Source organism: Erigeron canadensis, chromosome 7 (genome assembly GCF_010389155.1).
Source record: "Erigeron canadensis isolate Cc75 chromosome 7, C_canadensis_v1, whole genome shotgun sequence".
Lineage (NCBI taxonomy): Eukaryota > Viridiplantae > Streptophyta > Magnoliopsida > Asterales > Asteraceae > Erigeron > Erigeron canadensis.
The window spans coordinates 23,965,252-23,991,952 of NC_057767.1; the positions used below are offsets into that span (position 1 = coordinate 23,965,252).

The 26,701-nt window shown below is 36.2% G+C and overlaps 1 protein-coding gene across 3 annotated transcripts; it reads right to left on the reverse strand.

Annotated features, from left to right (window-relative positions):
• Positions 1 to 4,225: 4,225 nt before the first annotated feature.
• On the reverse strand, positions 4,226 to 26,505 carry LOC122608594 (protein ALTERED SEED GERMINATION 2). 3 transcript variants are annotated; one of them, XR_006325266.1, is made up of 20 exons: positions 26,371 to 26,505; positions 21,061 to 21,135; positions 20,107 to 20,184; positions 19,789 to 19,923; positions 19,595 to 19,702; positions 19,382 to 19,510; positions 18,636 to 18,751; positions 18,443 to 18,560; positions 17,544 to 17,649; positions 16,248 to 16,390; positions 15,976 to 16,143; positions 15,784 to 15,894; positions 9,021 to 9,129; positions 7,296 to 7,639; positions 7,099 to 7,189; positions 6,582 to 6,677; positions 6,432 to 6,502; positions 5,799 to 5,926; positions 5,526 to 5,641; positions 4,226 to 4,463 (listed from the first exon to the last, which is right to left on the reverse strand). XR_006325266.1 is itself a non-coding variant. In XM_043781690.1 (20 exons), the coding sequence occupies exons 1-19, from the start codon at positions 26,461 to 26,463 to the stop codon at positions 5,544 to 5,546; spliced, it is 2,298 nt and encodes a 765-aa protein (XP_043637625.1). In that variant the 5' UTR covers positions 26,464 to 26,503; the 3' UTR covers positions 4,226 to 4,463; positions 5,526 to 5,543. The 3 variants fall into 3 exon arrangements, 2 of the variants coding, with proteins under 2 accessions (XP_043637625.1, XP_043637624.1); XM_043781690.1 differs by having other exon boundaries at positions 5,526 to 5,625; positions 7,296 to 7,636; positions 26,371 to 26,503; XM_043781689.1 differs by having other exon boundaries at positions 5,526 to 5,625; positions 26,371 to 26,503.
• Positions 26,506 to 26,701: the final 196 nt, after the last annotated feature.

Sequence of the window (26,701 nt, forward strand, 5' to 3'; positions counted from 1 at the left end):
TGGGATGTGGGAATAAGTAAAGATGGGATTACCTATGATTGTTGTGGATGATACGTAATGTGATTATGTTTTGAGAAGTAAAATATGACGAAGTTTTATGAAAGTAAAATGAAGAACGTTTTATAAATGTGTGTATCTTACTTGGCTAACACTTGCTTTTATGAAAATGTTGTGTCCTTCAGGATAAGAAGGTTTGAGCTAGGAAGGGATTAGCTCGGTGAGATGGGTAGATGCAATAAAGAAGACTAGCATAGTTTGTTGAATGCTTAGACTTCCCCTTTTAGTCTTATGTCCTGGCTACTTTCATTTACGATTTATGAATATGTAATCATGATGGCATTTATGTTGGTGCCATAACTTGGATTTCATTTAATTTGTTTTGATGATGCACGTTAGTAACACCATTTTATAAAGGTACCATCCGGTTACGGATGAAGCAGTTTTAAAGTGATCCTTTTCCGCTACTTTTTAAACGCCGTTTGGCAAAGTTTTTTGAAATCCATGTTTTTAAAATGACGGGTGTTACACCCGGCCTCTGAGATACCGACTTTGGCTATAAAGATGGATGACCAGTGTCTAAGACACCGGCTTTGCCAAGAAACGCGTCACGCAACCCAAAGGTTGTGTCTAAGACACCGGCTTTGCCTCTAAAAAATTAAAACCGGTGTCTAAAATACCGGTCTTCGTAGTTTTACAAATTCTAAAGTTTTAAGTTCGTAGTTGCACCATGAGGCTTGAAAAAAGTGGCATCCGTAAAAAATAATTCGAGTAAAACGGTAATAAATGAATAGCAATTTACTAAATCCCACGTCAAACTCACGGAGCACTCCAATGAGAGGATTTTCTTATGAAATAAATAAATGAGTAATGATATACTAGCGTCAAATTACCATCGTAACAGATCAACCTAACATTAACTCAACAATATGTACAAATGAGAAAACGCTTTTGATTTTAAACTATGACTGGTTTACTACAAACGGGTTAACAAGCCATACCGGTTAACCGGATACTTAATTTTACCCCATACGCGATAGGCCTACACGACTATACGAGAGCAATCGTTATTTTCTTTTTCATGTACGTGTACATGTACATTGTATATTAATTACTTTAATTTCTATTTAGTTATAGACTATTAAATTAATTTGTGACTTAAAAGTTGTTTGCGTTAAATACTAGATTGGTTCATGTGGTTTGTTCATTTTTGATGGGATCCGTTTTCAAGTTCATTGACAATGAGTTTCCTAAATCGATAATTTTAATTCTAGTTTCTTACATATTTGGTCCAAATTTGAAGGATCTGTGAGGATGGTCAAGTGTTCACGTGTCCCTCGATAAGAGGTTGTGGGTTCTTATATTAATTACGATAAATTTGTGTAATTGTGATGAGATCTTTGAATTGAAGGCTTTCAACAATGTACAAAATAAAATGTCCGGAACATAGTTTCAATCTATTTGCTTCGTTATGAAGCGTTGTTTTTTTCGTTGGATGATAATAGCTTTAAAGCTATGTGATAAATGACGAATATTTCATCTGTAATTGTAGAGGAAAAATGTTACATTTATGTATATCTATTTGAGAATATATATTTTAATATACATTCTTGTGTGACTTGATTAAGTGAGATATATTGATTTAAATATTAATAAATTATGTGTGTATCGTGTATAAGAAATGATGTACGTGGTCATGTAAACCACAACGAAAATACTTGTCACGTTACCATCATCCTGAATCACATTTTCCATGATATGATTATACTGTGTGGTCTCTATTATTTTAAAGAATTTCTTATAAATAAAAATAATCATCGTGTATAATAATTAAAGTATATCACTCTTACTAAAAACAAGTTACACAAATGTAAATAGGGCAAGTGAGAATTTTTTTGTCTTATGTACCAATTTGGTATTCAGATTACACACTACATAAAGTTCATGTCCAGTAAGTCATCCCCGCATATGGGATTACAAGATATAGCTTCCCCACTCACTTTTGACAAGTTTTGAACCTCTAACCTTTATTCTAGTCAACGAATCTAGTCACATGATAACGGTGTCATTGGGGTTTTACCCCATTAGTTACATGAATGTTTCTAAGCAAAAATGTTACATTATTCCTAATTTATAGACATATAAGAGAAGTGAATATGAAAATGTTACACATCCAACTTAGATAAATTACCCGTCACAACCCTGATTTGAATACAAGACTCTAAAGTCTTCAAGTCCCCTAAGTATCAACGAATATTATTATATCTATCTACAGTACATTTTGGGTTTTTAAACTTTTACCACCTAACTTTCTTTCTCTTACTTGTAACACCAGTTACAATGAATCCATTTTTTTTTCTTATATGAAACTTGAATATTCATAACATTCTTAGGGGGAGAGGTGTAGTGCCACTAAATTGGCTAATTGGCAAGTTTGGCAAGCTATCGGCGAATCATATATCGCCACGTGTCGTTGCAGAAGACTAGCCAAAAAGTAGCCAAAAACTAGCCAAAACATGCGGTATAATATATGAAAAGTAACCAATTTGCCAATTTCAAAACTAAATAAATGTAACCGAAATAGTTGTCGGAAAACTAAAAAAAGTGACCGTTTTTTGTAAAAAATAAATCTTGGGCTCAGAATTTGGGGGTCGGGAATTTCGAAAGTCGGAGACGCCATGGCTGCTAACCCGAAGGGTTTACCCCGTCAAGATACGCCCCAGATCATCCGAGTCCCATTTTTACGAACATTTGTATCATCATCGCCCATTTTTTCCCGCAACCTAAAAAACTGTTCAACAATATCATCATCGGCTACGAGCTACTTTTTCCGGCTACCGATTGCTTTAATGGAACAAAATCCGGCAATGCCGCCAAAGAAAAATCCGACATCGCTACCGTAACACTACCAAGGAAAAATCCGGCAATATAAATATATAAATATACATATATAAGCAGGAAGTCTAACCGGAAACCCAGAAAGGGGTCGCCGGAAAACATCCCACAGTAGCAGAGCAGCAGCAGTTAACCAAGAACCCAGAAAGGGATCGCCGGAAAACCACAAGCCGCCGTAGCAACAGCAGCAGCAGCAAAGGGCTCACCGGAAAACCCAAGAAAGGGCTCGCCGGAGAACCGATGCAACATGCAAGACCACAGGAAGAAGCAACAGGATGCACATCGGAAAACCGAAAACCCCAAAAAGGGATCGCCAGAAAACCGAAGAAACAAGTAGTAACATAGCCAACTACACCCCTGTCACAGCCAAACAAAGCTGTGGCCGTAAAAGTGAACCTTTTTGGCCGGCGACGACCGAAAACCCCAAAAAGGGGTTTCGGATCTCACCGGAGGGGTGATATATCACGTTAGGAGCATCGGCAAGTTTTATCGGCACGTATTCCGGCAATAGAAGCCAAGAAAAACGAAAATCGAGCCTCAAAATCGAAAACCCCCAAAAGAAGTTTTAGGTTTCCGTCGAGCACAAGAACCCAAAAAAAAAAAACGATCACAAAGTACACTCTCCCAACGTTCACAAGGATCGGCCAAAACTAGCCGATATATATAGCCAATACTAACCGATTAAACTTGCCGATACAAGCCGATGGAGATGCTATAGTGTAACCGATTAGCGGATACTTGCCGAAGATTTTTGCCGATAAAACTAGCCGACTACACCTCTCCCCCTTAAGAACCAATAAACGGTCAGGCTATTCAACTCATCACCATTACTACTAATACAGTAGTACGCACGCATGAAATAATGACCAACCGACAAAACATTAAATGATCCGTTATCCTCTTGGAATGAAATTAAACGACGTTAAAGTCATCAAATATTATATGCTTACCGTGGTTATTAACTTATTATTCATAATGAACATTTTGCCACAAAGGAATTTTTTTTGGGATCATCTTGAGCCAGGGGTAAAAGCTCTAACCATATAGCATTTTAATGATTGGCAACCCATTCTTCAACAATCAACAAATTGTCAAATGAAATAATGTGAGCTTACTATGACTTTTCATAATCAAGTAACCCAGATTTTAAGCCAAGGTTTCAAAGATTACTCGTGTTGCACATCAGAAACAAAATTAAAATTCAAAATAGATGCTATAGATATATGGCCTACTATGACTTTTCATAATCAAGTCAGTTTTGCTGTATATATGGATCCAATCTAACTGAACAATACAAGATATATTTAAAACCACATCTAACGGACTGCATCACTTCGAAACATACAATGCAAAGAGGATATATAGTAATTCATCAGAATGAAGTATACACTGTACACATATACATATTATATAAATTTAATACTTTAGGAGTAAACAAAGTAATAGTTACATAGAGGACCAAAAATTACAGCAAGAGCCAACCCATGATGCAACCCAGTGATAGGAACATAATATAAACAAAAGACAACTACTCCCAATACCTGAAAACAAGTGGATGTTTTGCTTAATATCTGCAACAATTTAAAAGAATGCGTCAAAACTCATCTGTCAAAATGCACTACACTCATCTGTAACGGGTGAAATAAATGAAACTAGATATATCACTAAAAAAACCCGAGTCAAATACATAGTGGGTCAAACAGGTCAAAAAACCTCCCACAAGCCCTTGCATCTTGGTATTTTTGGTGTATTGAAGTCCCAACTCAGACATGGGTCAAACATGTGCTGACTTTTCGTCCAGATGAAGTGCATAAACCCTCCAAAATTTACTACCGCGCATACAAAAATATTAAATAACCCGAACCAGTCAAAATAGACGACAAATATATGATGAAAAGTACTTGCATATCCTCCAACACGATCAAAACAAACCTCATGAACCTGATATATTGTAACCCTAACCCTAGATCAAGCCTTTTTCATGTATACTGTGTATAGTGCAAGGGTCAGCTTTTTAAAACTAAACCAAATGCTTTAATCCAACTTGAACTTGTGTATATTTCGTAATACACTCAAAGAAGGTTCTTACAGAGAGTAACCTCAATTATTATTTATTAAGAAAAAATCTACAAATTAAAAAAGTAATGGAACCATTCAATGGCTCATTCTTCATAGAGCACCAAGCCACCAAAGAAACAACCCTAGAAGCATTCCCATATAAATACCACAGTTTAACTCGAGAAAATGGCAAGTTGGCTACCAGTCAGATAACTCGAGAGACAACATGTGGTGCATCTCGGTGGCCAAGTGCTAGGCTAACCATCTCAAAGACTGCTAATTCCATGACTACCAGAAAACTGAGTTTCGATTTGGTTATAAGTTATAACAAAAAATTGAAACTAATAGTCAAATTCCTAAAATACCGTCAACAAAACAAAAACCTTCAACACAAAATTCATTACCATCAAAACTTTGTGATTGTCGACGTACAGATCACCTACATTTCAACATATGACAGACATCGATCTTTGTGACAACATTTTTGTTGTCTTTAATAGCTCTCAAGACATTTGCTTTAGAGCACTCAAAAGAATGATAAAACACAAGAGAATTCTAACGGTGCATTTAGTTACCTGGAAGCTCAATGAAAGCTAGCTTTGTACACACTCAAATGGGCGCAACGATCCTTCAGGAAACTCATGCATCCGAAACCCTTCTAATATCTCTAATGGCCTGCAGATATAAACATCTAAAACTTATTTCATCAACAATTTCCAGACAAGAGAACATACGCATCTTGAACAACTCATAAGGCTGGACAATGAATCATCAATCATGAACCATGATCCAACTGAATGTCAGTGTCAGGTCAAAATAAGGGTATCAAGAAGATATTGAACACTTACAATAACGATTCACGGTTATGGGATAGTCTGCGTTGATTGCCTTCCATTGCGTCTAAAATATCAGCAGTTTCGGGTCCAGCTGTACCTCCGGCAACAGCGGATGGAGCTGAAGCATGCGGGGTCCAAATCTGAGCACATTACATCTATTTGTCAAAATGGGACCACTATACTCATGTGTAAGACTAGATATCTATAATAGAGGTAGCAATATGTTGACATTTACTTTGTATGGGAACTTTGAGTTATGTCTTATACAATACATTGAAGTATCGAACGACCTAAATCAATGCTTTTACGTTTAACACAGAAGATTAGATGATTACTTAGATTTATAATACTCGCGGTCATATTTGGTAGCAATATGATGTTGACATTTACTTTGTATGGAACTTTGAGTTATGTCTTATAAAATACATTGACATATCGAACGACCTAAATCAATGTTTTTACGTTTAACACAGAAGATTAGATGATTAATTAGATTTATAATATTCGCACTCATATTTGACGCTCTGAATTTCTACAGAAAATGTTACGCTAAACCTAGGCTGTAGCAAATCACCCATATAGACCAGTTATCCTATCCATCGATCCTTCTCATTCTGGCACCTATACTCTAGGTGCACTACTTACCTTGATGCTATTATCTATCCCGCTAGTAGCTACAACACAGTCGAAAGGATGACTTTGCACACAGTTTACAACTGGAAACAAAACAAAGCATTAGCCAGCAAGGAGGAAACAAACTTGTGTAATACTGGTTTGGGGATAGAAACTTTATACCAGCACTATCCCCCATAAGCATCTTTATTAGTCTACCGGTGCTCTTTTCCCAAATAAACCATCTCCCATCATCACTTCCACTAGCAATGTACTCACCTGCCATCATTAAATGTGGAAAATGACGCACAGACTACAAAATATTTTGAAGCACATGCTCAGGGGTTCCAGCTTTGTGAAGGTAGCTTTAATGTAGAAAGATGGAAAGAATTTTCACTCTCATAAAGAGTACATAGGGTGATATCATACTAATCAATAGCCCAAAATACCAACTTGAGGCGGCAATTTCATTTTTTACAAATTATTTACTTAACAGGTATAGCTGAAATAGAAACATGTCAGAGTTGACTTCTAAATATCGGCACATTTTGCCACCTTTATACCAACTATCAACCATACAGCTTTTGCCAGCTGTTAAATTCCATGGATTACAACAATTGAAGTTGCAAACAAATTGGTATAATCATATGCAAACATAATTCACATTAAGACAATAGTAGATATACAAATAAGAAATTACCTTTTTGTCCAAGGAAACTGGCTTGTTTGATGTCTGTCCCTATATTACAATGACCAACATATCTTTGCTTCATATCTATTCCCCTCGCATGCTGCATACATGCATTAAGAACAGACTCGTTACTTCATTAGTTTGTCACCGAATCAACTAGAACACTTGAACTTATAAGTAAAGTTAGCAGGGAGAAAGACCAAAACCTGACGGCTAATTCTGTCACTTCTAGGAGATGACTTAGGCGAACCGGATGAGCTGTTTGTATGACAATTATTCATTGCTGATTCTCGTTTTCTGTGGATTCTGACATTTAAACGTGGCTGAAAATTGTTAGATTCAACTTCATGGCTTTCGTCACCTGATATTGAAGTTTCAAAATCAACTTCCAACTCCTCATAATCAGAGTCTTCTCTTCCAGACATAGGATGTGAAGTATCACTACTTGCATCTGACCGATAGAGTATGTCACTAAGAGATAATACTCTACTAGTCTGCGTTTCAGAACTAGGAGCTTCTTCCTTTTCCCTTTTTGAAACTTCAGCTTCTTCTAACAACCATCCAATCAATTAGATACACGAAAAAAGTCAAACAGATATAAACATTTGGAAGATGAATAAAAATATTTAGATATCACATATACAACAAGAACATGGACTTTAACACATAATTTACAACCAGCATGTAAACTCCAAGTAAAAGAAGCTTAAAGGACCATGTCATTTCCTGAAGTTTAATAAATAACTTGAAGTACAATGTAATGATGTATGGGTAATGATATTAAGGGAAAGGGTCAATAAGTTATAAGGGTCCAGAAGAAACACAACATGATGTTGGGCGTGAAGTCCTTGTTATGGTCCTGTTCTAATTAAGGGCCGGTATTTACTTAGGTTTAATCAGTGTTGTTAAAGGCGAGCGCCTCTTGCGCCTAGGCGCAAAAGGCAGGTGAGGCGCACCTCCAGCGCCTGAAACTCTAGGCCCAAGTCGACCATGAAAAAGGTGGTCAACAACAGTCAACTGTGGTGGTCAACAGCAGTCAAAATGGTCAAATGGGTCAAGATTCGACCAAATCATTCAAGATCCGGCCAAATTGTGGCTAGATCTAATGTTTTCCTGCCAAAATGAGTGACCATAGTTGTTTAAGAAGATTGAAGAAGAGAGAGAAAATATAAAATGGGGGGAAGAGTTTATATATGTTTATAAAATTTAATAATTTGAAGTTTTTGGTTGAAAAGTTTTGATTTTTTATTAGATATTTGGTTTTATAAATGACATTTGACTTTTTTACTAATATTTTTCACTATATATAAATATTTTGTATTTATTTACTTGGTGCGCTTTTTTTTCCCGGGCGTTTTTTTTGCGCCTCTCGCCTTCGCCCTATTTGGGGTCTTGGCACTTTGAGATTGCCTTCGCTTTTGACAACTATGGGTTTAATTAAGGACCGGTTCTAATTAGGTTTTTTGGGGACCAAGTTTATAAACCCTAGCTGTTCTACTATATATACTGGTCCATTGTATTGTAATTCTGTGTCGTTCTGAGCTTAATAAAATCCCTAAGTTGCAGTCCTGGATTAGTTCACACTTTGTGTGAGATACCACGTTAATTCTCGTGTTCTTTATTTTATTTTTATGTTTTGCTTCCGTTGTGGAACCCTACTATTCCTAACACATGAGAGGTATTAACTATAGTACTCGGCAAAACATTTTTGCAAATTGCTACAAAAAATCAGACAGAAGTAAAAGTAAACTGGATGGTTGGAATATATCCAAGTAAACGAAGAAACATGCAGGGAGTCAAGAAGCAAACAAGTAGTACGATGAAGTTCAGCCAGAAAAATAATTTAACTTTAGAAAGTGCAATACTGCATTAAATGATAGAAATATGTTTCAGTTGCAGAGAACAACTGACAATATAGAAAGTCATCTAACCTGTAATTCGTTTCTTTATGTTCGCGACGATCTCAGAAGCTACAGGATTTGTTGGAGCGACAAACTGGGCAGCAATGGCAAAGTCCATAGCTTCTTGGTGTTTATCCAACTGAAAGCCAAATATAATAATCAGTGTCTAATGTTCCCTTTGGTTCATAAAAACACATGTATATGCTTCCTGGGTAGCAAAAATTCTATTTGATTTTAGGAAAAAAATCCATGCAAGTTTTTCAGTTAAGATTTAAGAAACATACAATGAGGCTCTTCTCCTGGGAGGATCAAAGATTTCAAGTATTAGGGAAAACTTACACCATCTCCTGCCAATATCAACAATACCCGAACACTGGCTATTACTTTAGCATCCCTCTCTACTTTCATCTTTTTTGGAAAAGAATTAAAAAAACAAAAAAAATTCCTCTTCAAATAGTTATACTTCCATTCAGCCAGGTCTAAAAATAATCATATATCAAATAAGCAATGGACTTCTAGTCACATACTTACGTACATCGAAAATTCAATCACTCATATAAGCAAGCACACATACATCTGAAACTATGGCCGCCACCAGATCTCAGATCCTGGTAAGAAGCTGTCAAATCCTGGTGAAATTTGAATCGTACGATTCCCGGGTCACCCGACTCGTAAAGTCGTACCGATTCAATAACCGAGTCTTAGCCCCTTGCGAGTCACTATAGCGAGTTGGATCGTTGGAGGCATGTTTTACGAGTCGACTCGCGACTTGTACGAGTCTAACAACTATGAATATCATCATAATCTTAGGTTAGATAATTTGTTAAAAGGAACAAAAAAAAGAAGGTAAATGGGTGGAAACCCTCTGGTTCCATGTACCGTTAGGAATGGCAATGGGTGGGGTTCGGGGCGGGTAGGGTCAAACCCGAACCCGATACCCATCGGGTACCTTATCGGGGACCCCGTCGGGGGTAAAATAATGCCCCAAAACCCGAAACCCGATAAGAATAGTTATTTTTCAATAATAATTACCAAAATCTTGTTTAATTTGAGAAATGATACTACACGCTCTTGACGTTTTGAGAAATGGATATGCAAGTGTGGAATGTAGATACAAATTAGTTGACATAAGTGTGAAACATTATAATTACAAAGGTTAAATATAAATTCAAAACTAATACACTTATAAGAATATATATATAGTTATTGATATCGGGTCGGGTCGGGTCGGGGTGGACATGCCCCACTCCCTGCCCCGAACAGGTTCGGGTATCGGGTATTGTCGCCGGATGTCGGGTTTCCCCGTCGGGTCGGGTTTGTTTTGCCATCCCTATGTACCGTCTTGGTACCCAGGGCGCACACCGCATAAAACTCATGCCCGGTGACTCACCATTCTCACACATGGGTCACTAAATATACTTTCTCCTCTTGCCTTTGCAAGATTTGAACCTGTGACTTACAACCTTCATCTGTGGGCCCATGTGGTCACATAGTGGCGGTACGAGTTGATCAATGATCAATTAGTAAAAGGAACACTCTATGTATAAACACACAAGTTTGTAAGAACCAACTCATTACATGATGATTAACTTGGAAAGGATGTTTCGGGAAGAGTCTAGATTAGTTGTTGAGGTAATCTAGATTGGTATAGTGTATTTGTAACTTTTTAAGTGTACATTTAGTAACTAGTGTCTTGCTAGCTACTTGTTCCGTTCCAAAAATAAAAAATTGGTAAAGTATGGACCCTTAAATGAAGTTCAACTTTTAATTAGAGCCATTATATCAAATGATGGTGTCAAATGCCTTATTTAACTTTTTTAGATTTAATTTTATTGGGAAATGCTAAATACAGCCCTAAACGTGCATAAAAAAACTTGTACCTTCCATATTAAAAGCCCGCCCCCTGATTTTCATGGTAAATGTACAAACAATTTATGCACCTTAAACACAGCCCTAAGGGCTGTATTTAGCAAACCCCAATTTTATTTTAGTAACTTTAAATTATTATTATTTCCTTATTTAAGTTTGTAGACATTAATATTTAATTTTTTAATGATATAAATGTGGAAACTAATATTTTTATATTTTAAATCATTTTTTATCTTTAAAATTAATTTGTAATTTTTTTACAATAAAATATTCTTTTTTAATGTAATACGTTCTGATTAACTTATACTTTTGTATAGGATTTTTATCATATAACGAATAAAATTTGGTTATAAGGATTTTTGTATAGGATTTTTATAATATAATGTTTTTATTAAATCAATGTTTTGAAACCAGACCGGATGTCAAAGCGGCCTTCTTAATAAAGAACTAAAAAACAAATATGGAATCTATAGTAAGTTATCACAATTATATATCAGAAAAATAATTGTATGAAAATTGCAATGATAATGCATAACTTTAAGTTACATTAACACAACATGCGATATATAAATTGATAATTAAACTGCTTAGCAATTTTAGTGTATAACCAAACTATTAGAGCAAAACGTTAAAGCACAAGTACAATGACAAATTGACTACACAGACATATCCGGATAAATGAAAGACATCCAAATAAATGAAAACCTTATTTGGTGAGACCAGATAAATGCATCCAATTTTTAACTGTCTAGTCACAATTATCCGAAATCTAAACGACCACTAATGTAACTTCATGTTTTTTTATGGTTTAATTCTTACCTGGTTAAATAATTGTCAACTTTTGAAATTATAAAAATTTAACATGTCAGTATTTATATATGTTTCCCGCGTATTACGCGGGTAATAATCTAGTTATCAACCAAAATAAAAATGTCAAAGACTCGATGGTTATCCTAGATGGGAAAAATAGCTAAAGGTCAAACCCCGCAACCACTGAGATTTTATAGTAATATATAATTATCTGCTTTAGAAGTTACCATCCAGCCCAAGCCCAATGACATGACCTTTTAGACCTTTTATAGGCATACCCAGAGAGCTAGAATTAGGGTAGATGCGTGAATTGGGAGATAATAGATGAGAAAGAGAGAAAAGAGGAGGGGGGGGGGGGGGGGGGGGGGGGGAGGGAGGGTTATGTACACAATAAGATTATTACTATGGTCACTACATTTCTTCAAACACGCGTTTTAGATACATTTATCGGCAGGCCAACTTTAAATATTTTGGTAGTATCTCTTTGTTAGGAACAACCCTTAGCCTTAGCACTTGAGCACAGCGGAAGTAATTAAACAAAAAGATAAAATAAGAAAATAGTAAAACGACACACGAGATTTAACGTGGTTCGGCCCCAGTGGGGGGCCTAATCCACCGACTGCAACTAGGTTATTTTATTATGCTCTTAAACCATAAGATTACAATTACAATGAGGAGAAATATATATAAGAGGACAACTAGGGTTTCTTGCTTGGTGAACAAGGAAACCTAATGGGCTTCCTAAACGGCCAACTAAAATAGCCCTAAGGCCAAACACAAGCCCGTAAGGCCTTCACACCCAACAATCTCCCACTTGAAGGCCTTCCGTAAAACTTCAACCCGCCATTCAAGCAAACAAAATCTCGATCAAATTGGACCTCCAGTGATCTTTAGATAACAGAAATCCTTCAAGCCTTCAGCTCCAAGAACAAACTAAAACTTCAAAACAGAAGTTTTCCAAGTCTTCAGTTCTCCATGAACAAGCTAAGATTTCAATAAAAATGGATAGGAACAGAAGTCTTCACAGGTCCAACTCCTAAGAACAAACCAAACTTCAATCCATGCATCCAATGTATACCTAGTTGCAGCAGCCCTTTTCATCAATCACCTGAAAGGCCCATTGAATCTGTAAACCACTTCAATACAGTCAGTCAGACACAACTGACTCAGTCATGGCAAAGTCCGCCAATGACTCATCCTCAATCTCAACCGGCTCCTACTGATTTGACCGGATCCAGAGGAACAACACCACTCTCCATTTGGAACCCTCGTCTTCAGAACTCAACGTCGATTTCAACATATGTCAACACACTCCTCGTGCTCCCACTGTTACAAAATCCGTCCAAGTTCAAACCTCCGAATACGCTCGAACAGATTACCTGAAAGTCCCAGAGTCCTCTACCGCGAACTAGACTCGTATAACTCTCGAATCCGTGAGCCAAGACTTTTCTCCTAAAGTTGGTTCAGTTCTTCCGGTAGTGCAGTAATCTGCACACTCCAAAAGTCTAATCAACAGACTTACGAGTGCTTCACTACAGTAAATAATATAAAATGAAGCAAACCAGAATCTGTAACAAGAGTCTTCACTGCCTTCCAATGAGTCCCAATGCATCAACCCAGACACATTCCCATAAGCAGAATTTTTATCAACTTCGGACGACTCTAAAATCCCGAGCACCTCATGCAACCCCACAAGTCTAACTACTCATAGCTCCCATTGACCCTGTTATTTCAACCTATGTTAAGCCAGACTTCATGAGACGAACCTCCACTCGTATTCAACCAGCGAAAACCTTCACCCAATCCCAGTACAAAGATCCACTCAAAAGTCAAACTACTAATTAAAATTGAATAAGGAATAACATCTACAGTTCCAGACCAGTTAATAGCAAACGATCAATAACAGCAATAGAGAAAACAAAAAAACAAACGTTAGTTCCATGACTTGACTAACTTTTTTCACTCGTGTCGACACTGGCAACGGAACAGGAATACTCAAAACCAAAACACTCTAAACCTGCTAGTTCTATTTTCTTCAATACCAGCACCACATCCAGCAGAAATCCAATCCATTCCAAAACACCCGTATATACCCGGTCGAACAAAGGCTTAACCCTAATCAACCTAATACCTTGTTTCAATGGACTCACTTCAAACAAAGGTACTTATATTCTTTTCTTTTCTAATCGATCAAGGTAATATCACAACAACAAACTTAGTAACAACCACCCTTAAAAACAACATCCTAATCGTGAACCAGAATAACCCGAGATACAACTCAAACAATAAACTGAGACAATACCTCAACCTCTACCTCTGATCAATGACGAACAAGAACGTCACGGTGGCAACCAAGAACGGTAGCCAATACCTCCTCGAACAAAAAAACTAAAACAGTGCTTTTAACATCTTCCAATCGATCACTCAACACAAACACCCCAAAAGACAGAAACCCTAACAGAGTTCCATTCGACGGCGACTGACAACAGCAAAGACAGCTGCAACAGCGACGGCAGACAGACGGCTTTTTGATGATGAAACAGCGGCGGAACAGCGGCAAAAAAACTACAAACCAGACCCAAATCGACCGAAAGAATAAATAGCAGCAACGACAGTAATCAGCAGCGAAACAGGGGTGAAAAAACCCCAAACGCGATGGCTGGTGGTGATCTTGAACAGCTGTGATAAACCAGCGAACAAGGGAGGGCAGAACCAAACCCTAATCGACAAAAAACACAGCCAAACAAGAGTTGAGCCAGATCAGACCTGGAACAGCAGCAACAGCTGTAAATCAGCAGCAAGCAGCTGCAGAAAACAGCAGCACAACAGCTGCAGAACAGCAGCAGCAAACCGGATCCGATCAACCAATTCGAACAGCAGCAGAATTGAATCAATTCGAGCAGCAGCAATCGAATTATACCAAACCCTGGCTCTAATACCACTTGTTAGGAACAACCCTTAGCCTTAGCACTTAAGCACAGCGGAAGCAATTAAACAAGAAGATAAAATAAGAAAATAGTAAAACGACACACGAGATTTAACGTGGTTCGGCCCCAGTGGGGAGCCTATTCCACCGGCTGCAACTAGGTTATTTTATTATGCTCTTGAACCATAAGATTACAATTACAATGAGGAGGAATATATATTTAGGAGGACAACTAGGGTTTCTTGCTTGGTGAACAAGGAAATCTAATGGGCTTCCTAAACAGCCAACTAAAATAGCCCTAAGGCCAAACACAGGCCCGTAAGGCCTTCACACCCAACATCTCTTATTATTAATAATAATTTATTTTCGTACAAAAAACTTCTTAGAACTCACTATTGTTCATACGCTACTTTTTATGCACATTCTGTAGGCCGCATGTCTTCCGGGAAACATATTCTATACACTTGGGTAGGAGTATTGCATCGGGATATGGTTTTGTTGTTTTTGTGACATCAAATATAAATAATAAGTTCATTAATAAACATAATATAGATACATATAAGGTAACATATAATCTTGATGAAACTACAATCTTGAAATAAGAAGTCAATGAAACATTGACAAAAACTATTGAATTACATGTAATGACAGATATCAGTAGCGCATTATACTTCATGAATGATCAGGATGCATGTATTAGTTTTAAAAGTAAATTATTGAAATGAAAACGCCATTAACTATAAAACGACTCTAATGGATGTCACATGACATTCTTCTTCAACTTTGTTTGTCTAATCAGTACATCTAGATAAAAGTCTTGAATCCTTTAAAAATTCTGTAAGTAACTTGAAGCAATTCTATCTCCTGCTATCAGTATTGAAGATGATCTAGATAAACTTGAGGTTATTAATTGTAAAGATGATGTTAAAGAATGAAAGCATATTGCCATCTTAATTCGTTATATAACATTTCTTTCTTATATTTTCTGTATATACCCATCAGGCCATCAACAATTTCCTTTTTAATTGGGCCGGCAATTTTCTTTCACAGAATAGGAGACAAAATTAGCTCCAGGACCTATTTGGGTAAATGCCCGGGGTTCTGAAGGAATTTTTCCTTCCAGTCTTGCGACCCTGGCCAATTTGTCAAGCAAAATAAAGTTGTCGCCAGAAAAGCCGTCTAATTTACCTGTGATAGAGCTTCGGCCATACAGCTGAGGGCTCTAAATGAAGACGGATCTATTTCCACGGCTTTACAGCAATCTCTTACAGCCATATGAGCATCATTTTTCCAATTTCGCTGAAATCAAATTAAAAACGTTCAAAACTAGAGGGGCAAAGCAGATTTATTGGTTACATTAGAATAACTATTTGACAAAACCTTGAGAAGCAACGCTGCGCGTAAACACAAAGTTTCATGCATCAAAGTGTGACCAATCTGACCATGACCATGCAAAACATCATTGCAAGCCTCAATACCATAATAATAGTTGGCACCCTCTTTTAAAGACTTCTCTGCAATCTGAAGCAGTTTTCGGCATTTATCAAGCTGTGAAACAGTCATCATATTCAATGTTACGCTCTAATAAAACGAAATTAAAAGTTCGCTAATGAAAAATCCAAACGTAAGCTTGATCAGAAGACGAAGCAAACCCTGGGAGCAAGGTTCCTCTTTGCAGGAAAATGATTTAAGATATCAGAGACTTGTGGTTTAGCTTGCACTTCCTTCAGTATAGCAGTTGGATTGAAAAACTTCATTGCATCGTCTGAGGTATATCGCGTAGCACTTGAGTGAACTATAGGGTAACAATATATTGCTAGTCAATAACATGAATTATGCTGGTTAGGAACACTTGGGATAGAGCTGCTTTGCTTATATGCTAATGAAGTAACTAATCCTTAATCAAACTTTATATATTCATATTAACCAACTATTTGCAAGATCCATTTCTTTTTTGGGAAGATCTAAGAGTCTTGCACCTTATGCAGGAATTTACAAATAAATTAAACAATTTTATGAAACCAAAAGGCATGATGTGAATATGTGATACACGGAGTAAAATTCTGTAAATAAAAAAAAGATGGAGGTATTATGTTAATTATATCTTAAAGACTTATAGTTTGAGAAACTAATCCCAAATAGAAACTATACGTTTGAATATCGATACCGACCTCGAACACATGACCTACAAGTAAGGCTCGTATCCCAAATATAAACTAGTCTAAACTGCTCAAGAAGGAAAAAAAATCATTATTTAAATTTAAGAAACTGACTAAAAGAAATTACTCAACATAGAGTAAAATCACGTGATAATATTTACAAATAATTAGTATATTATGAATTTTATTCTAAAGAAATTATAACTTTAAATGCTTAGGGACTAAACTTAAACTTTGAATATACTAAAAGGACTTAAATGAATAAATATTATAAGAGAATGTCATCTTCCCCATTTGGATAACCTGCAAATACGCCGTCATACCTTTCCCTCCTCTGTATACGTTATTCCGGGAACTTACAGACCTTAAAAAAAAAAGCTAACAAAAATGGGTTGAGGGTGGGGCGGTGACCACCCTCATTCTACACTGGATCCGCCACTAATTGACTGCCGGAAACTTAAAAAAAACGTCCCCAAAACTAGAAACGGTACAAGCAACACCAGTTGACTTATCGAAGCGGTCAAGGAACGTCCCCAATTTTTTGGAAACGGCCTGGAATCGTTTCGCAGCCGTCCCCGTACACGTTTCCGTCCCCGGCGAGTTTCCGGTACGGGGTACGGTGGCTTCCGGGCATTTCCGTGCATCAGAGATTATAAACCAATGGCAAAACATCTACAAATAAGTCAGACCCATTTGCTTTATCAAACAGGCGTTAGTGGGTTGATGTTATAAAGTAAGGATAACTGTTCAGGAAGACAAGAAACATCACAAGGATCAACAAATCAATACCAGGATTTACATCCATCAAATACACATGCTCTCCACTATAGTTGAGAAGAATCTCCTCGCCATTGGGACTAAAGGTAACATGAGTTAGATGCAAACTTTGCTGTCCCTGAAGAGCGGAAAGGCAAAAAAAAAACAAGAAGTTTAAAAGTCACCATCTATTGCGAAGTATGAATGTACACGATAGATATCAGGTATTGGAAGGATTAGCCTTATCAACATCACAACAATAGCAATTATTACCTTTTAATACTAAGTTAAGAATGACACATAGCATACAGAAATCTTGAAACTTAACACAACTGGATGTTCAGATGATACCCCTGTATTCTTTTATGATGTAATTCCTTAAAGCCCGGCAACTATCAAAGTATCAAGTGTTTTAAATCACTGCTACTTGATGCATTTATTGTCATAATATAATCTCCAGATACAGATATTTTCAAGACATAAGCACACAAATATTGCATCTTAAGATCAATTACAATTAAACAACCTATAATTGAAAGTTGTACATCGAATATGCAATGCTCTAATTTCATGATCCAAAATTAAACCTCATAGAAAAATATTTCTTATAGTGAGGGTGAAGAGCCACCCACACCAGGTTACCACATATACATCACTTAAATAGCTATTGGATGTCAAAACATAAAGCAAATAGGATTTTGTGGAAATCTAGAATCTGGGTTAAGGTTTAGGCCTACACCTAGACCTTTACCTATACTAAAGATAATTATTTCAATTCATTTTAAGCAAAAATTCCAATAAAAGACGAAGCTAAAAAAGCAAACAATTGAAATCAAATCTTAAAAAGCAAACTAAACTGTTTTTAATGATCACTAGATTCAATAAAGCGGCACAGATTTACAACGTTATACAGTTATTGAGAATGAACTAACACGATCAGAAAGGTGGATTGGGCAGAAGTAGCTGACACATGGAGGCGGTGTTAACTTCTGCCGACAAGAGGATAATGGTGGAAGCATCCGTCTATCATATAAACGCGCAAATGCATCACTGCAGGTATATGGTATAGCAAATCAGATGACAAACAAAGGGAATGAGATAGGTAGCAAAGCGCCAAAAGACTACCTCCCACCAACAAGAAGCAAATGAGGCCTTGTGCTGCTAATATCACAAGATTTTAGTGCAAGTGATTGTCTAGGAGGTTCGGCTAATGACTTCTTTGCTCCACATCGCAAGTCAAGCTGGCATAAAACACTAAACATGTGAAGAAAAAAACATATATGAAAAAGATAAGTTCAGATATTGAAAGACACTACAAGATAGATTCAGTCAACTAGTTTCAAAATTAGAACAGTTGTAGCAAGTCTGAGTTCGAATGTAAGCTAAAATAAACAAAGGTCTAATAGGCCTGCAAATTTGCAGGTACCAGGTGTTCATGTCGAATGAAAGTAATACACCTCTGAAGTTGCTGAAAAGATAAAGCATGCTTATCGTTAACTTCAAGTGTGGATGTCATTAGGTTCAAGCCCCTTGCATACTACTACATAAAATTTTATGCAAGACCTAACTGAAGAGATATGGAACTAGTGGAATACTAAGTTTCACGTAAAGTAGAAGCTTTAGCTAATAGCTATATTTAAGAATCTGACCTTTCTCATCCTAAAATAGATTTACACAAAGGGTAATATCAGGTGAGAATATACAAACTTAGGTTAGTGACAGACCATAAATAGTACAGAAGAAAAACTGAAGGCGTCAACGCAAAGCATGTTTTAGGTTTCCTATAACACTAAAAAAAATGGCAACGACCCAATGTTGTTAGCCAAATAGGAAAGGTGAAGACTAGTATACAATCTAGAGTTCATACTTACTAATACACTGCGACATTCTCGGTCAGAAGATTCAGAAGTAGGACAAGAAGTGGCCTCCCGGAAATCATGTTGCCTCAAAGTCCCATCCTCGCTGGCACTCCAGACCATATTGGGATTCCCAGGCTCTACCTGCAACAGGAAAGAGAGGTCACAAATATAAAGCATCAACAGCAAATTAATATATATCTATATTAAAACCCAGATATATCTTACAGCTAACTTTTTAATTCGCCTGCTGTGGCATTGAAACAGTGCTGATGGATTAATAGAGTTAGCTTCAACACCCTTCCCTTCTAAGCGAGACAAATTAAATAGCCGAACCTGAAATTGCATAGATTTTCAGTAAATACAATAAGCTAACACGTCAATAGAGCAGTATTAAGTAACAAGCAAATTAAAAGCATTACTTCTGCATCAGCAGCTCCAGATACAACCAACTCATTGCATGTTTCGGGGACGAATTTGGTGCAAAATATATTTGCAGTGTGACCGCTGTCGATGGAATATAATAGCTTGCGTCTTTCATAACTCCAAATATTGACCTGCAGCATAATGGAACATTTCTACTCAGCACATGTTCTTTGAGTGAAGCAATACATGATACACCTAAATAATATTCAACACAGAAGCACCATGCAGGCCAATTTCACTTGGTTGTTCAGGAATGAAACATCTAGCTAATAGATGCATGAGGGTTACATAGATACGAAGGTGAGATATCATACACGAGTGTCATCAGACCCAGACACCAATAGTGAGCCATTTGAATTCCAAGCGATACTATTTACACATCCCTCGTGCGCCTGAAACGTCAAAAGATACGCTTATAATAGATAAGAAAGAAGAATATTTCCGCAAGTAAAATGTCAGCTCATACACATCCCATTCTAGACCTGAACATATTCTTTCATGGGCACAACGCTTTCGAAGCATGGCGTGCACGCATGTATAAAGTGATTATTGTACTAACATTATAAACGTGAGCATCCAAGTGAGATTTCAGCATACTCACAACTCACCATACATGCAAGTTAAAGTTTATTGGTGGTAATATTGTATTTGTCATAGATTGTGGTACTTCATGTCACATATAGTAAGATCTCTACAGGCAAAGAAAACACAAGAAAGTCAATTGTCATTTTTTGTGTAAGTTTTTGATTAAAACTCCTAAAGAACTTCTATGATTGCTATACTTCAACAACACCTAGCCAAGATGACTTCATGAAAAACTTTATATTCAACTAGAAGAGTGTTAATAGCAAAGGTTTATATTTTTATTCTTGAGGACAATACTGAATACTCCCAAGTACACCTCAAATTACTAGTCATTTGAGAACACTTTCTTTTATGGTTACCATGGATTAAACAATTGATGAGTATCAGTCCCCGACTTCAATGGAATTAAACCACTGTATTAGAATGAAAAGAAAAGGAGAGAACAAAAAAAAAAAAAAATCTAGGCTTCAACAAAGGGATAAAAAGGTCAAGAAATATATTTAACGTATTATTTTCACTTTTAAGAATATTATATATTCCATCTGTTTTCCTTTCTCCTAAATGAAAAGAAATGATACAAATTTTGTAAGGAGGTTGATGCTAATATGATAATGCAAATTATAAATCTATTTTGAACAGAATCTCTAGAAAAATATACGAAGATTTAAATACATAGTACACACCTCCAGTTCTCTTTCTAGGGAAAGCCTTCTAATTAATGATGAATGCAATTGCAGACGACGATCACGATCCACATCCTGTGATAGCACACGATAAAACGTTTTCACAGATAAAAAGAAAGAATTTGCCGAAAATTAAGTACTAGTACAAACTAAGAAAGTCATTTAACAAATAAGACACAAGCTCAAAATTATCAGTAAGAGTATTTGGTTTCATATAATGAACATTGGACTGTAATGAAATACACAAGGGCTATGTTTGGCACAAGCTTTTCAAGAGCTTTTCAGGAGCTTTAGCTTTTTATTTTAAACTAAAAGCTCCTAAAGTGTTAAAAGCTTTGTTTGGATGCAACTAGCTTTATCTTTTATTTGAAAAGAAAAAGTTCCAAAAAGAAACGCTACTAAGAAGTGACTAGATTTTCTGGTTCCAAAAAATCATTGTTAGACAAATTGGAATTGAAGAGTCCACGAGAACTTAGGAAAAGAATACCTTTCAATCTCAACTAGGTGACTCATTACAGTTTGGCTACCCATCTAGGGTTCACATTTTTGTAGGGTAAAAGGTTACCCCAATGATTTTATTATAACCACACAATCGATGTTTGGAAAAATTAACGTAACTGAGTGTCAAAGTGTCGCATTAGTCCATGCATCCGACAGACCGTGTACATGTACACAACTAAATATCTAGGACTACAAATAAAACACGGTAAGCAATATTACATAATAAAAATCGAGCACTATTATGTAATAGGTTTCTGCAATATTACATATTTAAAATCGAGCACTATTATAGATATCTTGGGTTCGCAATTACACCACTAATCACACTATTGAGAATCCATGGCACTTTAAAATCCCAGAAACCTAATAAGAATGTGTCACTCCACACTCACAGGATACATCATCACTGCAAGACCATATAACTACATGGGGTACCCTAGAATCCAACTTGATTGCAATCATTAACAATCCCTAGTGCACATGTTCACAACTAAGCAAAACACAAGAAAAAACATACGAATAGCATGAAAGGCCTAAAGCTATGTGTTTAGACCCTGATCTTTTAAGGCAATAACCCCCCCCCCCCCCCCCTTCCTTTATAATTTTTTAATGTGAAAACTTAAATCCTCTTTATTTCCGCTCATTACACACCTCTCCACAACACTTCTTTCTTAAAAATCAACCTCTTAAAAAAAGTCCTTCCTCCATTATGTATGTGTACACACACACTAGAGATCCATAGATCCAAACCAGTTAACAGCAATGATAAATAACAACAATAGAGAAAACAAGCATTAGTTTCGTGACTTGACTAGCTTTGTTTCACTCGTGTCGACACTAGCAACCCTGGAACAGGAATGCTCAAAACTCAAAGCACTCCAAACCTGCTAGCTCTATAAACTTCAATACTTGTACCATATCTAACAGGAACCAATCCAATCCAATCCAAAACACCAGTATATACTGGGTTGAACAAAAGCTTAACCCTAATCAACCTAATACCTTGTTTCAATGGACTGACTTCAGACAATGGTGCTAATCTTCTTTCCTTTTCTAATCAATCAAGGTAGTATCACAACAACAAACTTAGAAACAACCACCCGCAAAAAAACACCCTAATCGTGAATCATAATAACACGATATACAACTCAAACAATAAATTAGCAGCTGTAACAACAGCAGTAACAACAAATCCTAAAATCAGCAGCTGCAGCAGCAACAAAACAAGGGTGAAAAAACCCCCCAAAGCAGGCCGCTAGTGAGGTCTTGATCAGCTGTGATAAACCAGCGTACAAGGAAGAAAAACCGAGCTCCCTAAACGCTATCAGAGTAGCGAATAGAAACAAAACAGATCCAACAATGATCGGCTGTAGCAAACAGCTAACAAGAAATCCCAAAACAGGAATTTCTAATTGAAAACAAAACAGCCACCAGAATCGAATCACAACCAACCTGATCTTTGGCTGTAGTAGGACCAGCAAGGTCACAGAACAAAGCAGTAAAAATTCAGCCCCTTAAACGTTATCACACAAGCCTTAGCTCTGATACCACTTGTTAGGAATCAGATCTAATAAACAATACAAACTTAATTGCACTGAATAATAAACCCGAAGCCTTATCTTAGCACAGCGGAAGCATTTAAACAAAGAAGATAAAACAAGAAAATATTGATGAACGACAAAAGAATTTAACGTGGTTCGGCCGAGTAGGGGGCCTAATCCACTAGCTGCAAACTAGGTAATTTATTGATACTCTGAACCATTAAGATTAGAATTACATAAAGGGATGTATTTATAGGAGAACAAATTGGGGGTCTTGAGTGTTAAGAAAAGGCCCTAATGGGCTTTCTAATCAAAAATTCAAAACCGGCCTAAAGTCCTTCACACCCAACATATGAAGCATCACCCCCCCTCTTTTTTTTCTCAAATTACAGATTTGGTGTATGTAAAATGCCCTTCACCCATTCAATACACCATCCACCTAACATACATGGTCTACCAAAAAAACCCTTAACGAAATAATTTACAACATTTATCCCTCAACTCCTAAAATAATTGTAACTACCCCTTTTTAAATCTATTACCTCTATATTAATAATCTACACTACTCGCCGCTACCACCATCACCGACGTATCGTGCGGGCTAAAAGTCTAGCACATATATATATATATATATACACACACACATAAGGTACGGTTAACGTAAGAACTAAAACAAAAGTGAGAATTATGATCACTATTTCTCCCCTTTTTGCCCTTTTTGGTATTTTTTAATTTATTAGCAGAAACCCTTACCAAAAAAAATTCAATTTTTTCCCTTAATCCAGGGACAATGGGTTATGTGTTAAACTCGGATGGATAAGCTACGGGCGTAGCCCTTGTGGGTCGTGGACCTCAAGTATTCATAAAGGGGTTGGGGACTAAATGAATTAAAGAATGATTTGGATTTGTCGGCGGCGATCCAGCGATCCAAAGACGGTCGTGGTTGGATATGGTACAGGCGTAGGCTTTAGCCGATCGGGCTCAGCCTGAGATGGTAGTGATCGAAGTTTGTGAGTCTGAAAGTGAGAGGAAAAAAGGATGGAAAGTTTGAAAAAAATAAAATAAAAGTGAATATATAAATAAATGGATGTTTCAGAAAAGATAATTTTTTAGTGATTCTTACCGTTGAGTTTAGTTCTCACTGGAACACTTCACTACATATATATGTATATATATACATACATACATACGTATATATCTTCAATCTTCTGCTACAACTAAGTGTGAACACCTCTTTCTTAATTGGATTATGATCTAACTATGTTGCTATGCCATGTCAATGAAAATCTTAAAACGCTCTTATGTATGCTACTAGTAGTTTAATTATCTATCTCTTATAATTCATTGTTATATATTTGACTATTTCCTCTTAACATATAATAAACTAATCATAGTGGTTAAAAGTGCTCAATTTGGGCGCCTAAATGCAATTTTTAATAGCGAAACGCATCAATAGCGAGTTAAAACACTACACGCAACATGCACATTTATTGCAAGAATTGGTGAATGTTGATTTGGTCGGAAATGACAAAAGATCAAGAGGTTAAAGAAGAAGAAGATAGAGGCGTGTTTATGTTGATATGAAATTATATTATGTTAATTGTTAGTGACTTTACATTGACACCAAACTTTAGAAATCATTTATACAAGACACCCTGAACTTGTATCTTTCCATCTCATTTTTAAACACCAAAAATCATGTAAGCTTGTATGCAATCCTTTTATACAATTATGTTTCATTATATATTAAATTTATTTACCTCAGTGCGCTTTTTTCATTCCAGGCGGACCAATGTAAGGCTTTTGCACATTGAGTTTCCCTTACGTAGATAACTATGAACTAATTTTCAATTTGAAAATTAATTGCTTGAATTTGAAGGGGGAAAAAAAACAATTAGGGGAACCCTAGCCCCGATATCACAATTGGATACTCATCGACTCGCCCTGTATGAGCCGTATGATGCCAGTTCAATACCTCCATCCTAATCTCCACATGATCAGGGCACCCTGAGGATCGAACCCGTGTCTTTAGAACTTCACATGTGGGCCTAGGCTTCATTGGTTTACGAGTACCTTAAAGGAAAGGGCAAAGTGGGGATCGAACTTAGGACCTTAAGGTCACCAAGTACATGTCTTACCATTGGGAACTTCTTCTTAGTTAATTGCTTAAATTTGAATGTTTCAAATATTAATGTCAAAGTTTGAATCTATAAATTTAATTTTGATTTTAAAGCCATATAGCAAATTTAGAAATTTTATCTTCGAATTTTAAATTTTGTTATTTTATTTTCAACCAATGAAAAGTTTCCCCTTCTTAAACATTTTTTAGTAAGTTTCTTAGCTTGAACTAAAGTTGTCTATTTTCTCAAGCTTCGCGAAACACTTAAATTAAATTTTCGGGAAAAGCAATTGGTTATCAATTTATCGTAAGAAAAACATTAGCATTGACAACGTTTCAATGGAGTCTGTTTTTTCTATGTATCTATTTCATTTTGATAACTATAGTTATGAATTACATGGAGTTGTTTTAAGTCAAAAGTTTAACTTCTATAAAACAATATATCATTAGAGAGTCAAGTAAGATGCATACTAGAAAAGTTGCAAATTTATTGAGCTTCTTGTATGATTTAGAAATTAGAAGGTTTTAGTGAAATTGTCTACATAGCAATTCATAACATTGCTTATATCATTATTTAAGACCTACATTGTACTCGTAATTATATATTTACTTCAATTATATTGTGTGTTGTTGTAGCACGTAATTGTATGCTCTTACTTGAAGTTACTATATATCTTCACTACGTATACATTTCTAAGATCATCTTCTTTCGACTTACACTTCAATCTATTTTTATCCTTCATTCACATTTTATTTAACTATATGCTTTATCAACAGAAAGCACAACACCCGCACAATGTGGCGGCGACGACGGTCTAACGGTGGCGGCGACTATTGGTGGTAGTGAAGGCGTCGAGTGGTCTAAGTTCATTTTCATGTAAAGGTGGTAATGGAGATATTTTTAAAGATAAGGGTCTAAGGTGTAAATAAGTAAGATAACTATTTAGGGTGTAAATTAATTCATTAATGACAAATTGGGTAATTTCTTATAAGTCTTTTCTAAAACGGTGATTTCTCTTAATTATTACCAAAAATGGAAGGGGTTAGCATCATCATCACAACAAAATATTAAGTAGTGTATATAATAACAATAAACAAAATAGAAAATAGAAAAAAAAAAAAAAAAAAAAAAAGGAAATCAGAACGTACGGAACCGAGGTGTAGAGTGCGTGAATGAATGAAGTCGGTGATATTGCCATCGTGAAAGCAGCATTCTTGTGGTGGTGATGATGATGATTCCATTTTATTAATTTTAAATTTCTTATAATTAGTATTGCATAATATAATAATAATAATAATTATAGGAAAAAGAAAGAAAGAAACCCTGATTTGAAGTTGAAATTTTTATAAGAATCGGAATTTGTGTCACAGAAATAGATTTGAGTTTTGATTTGACAATGCTGAAAAAAGAGACTCTCCAGTCGGTGGTGGTGTGTGGATGGTTCTAAACACTTTGTACCTAAATTATAATAGTAATGAA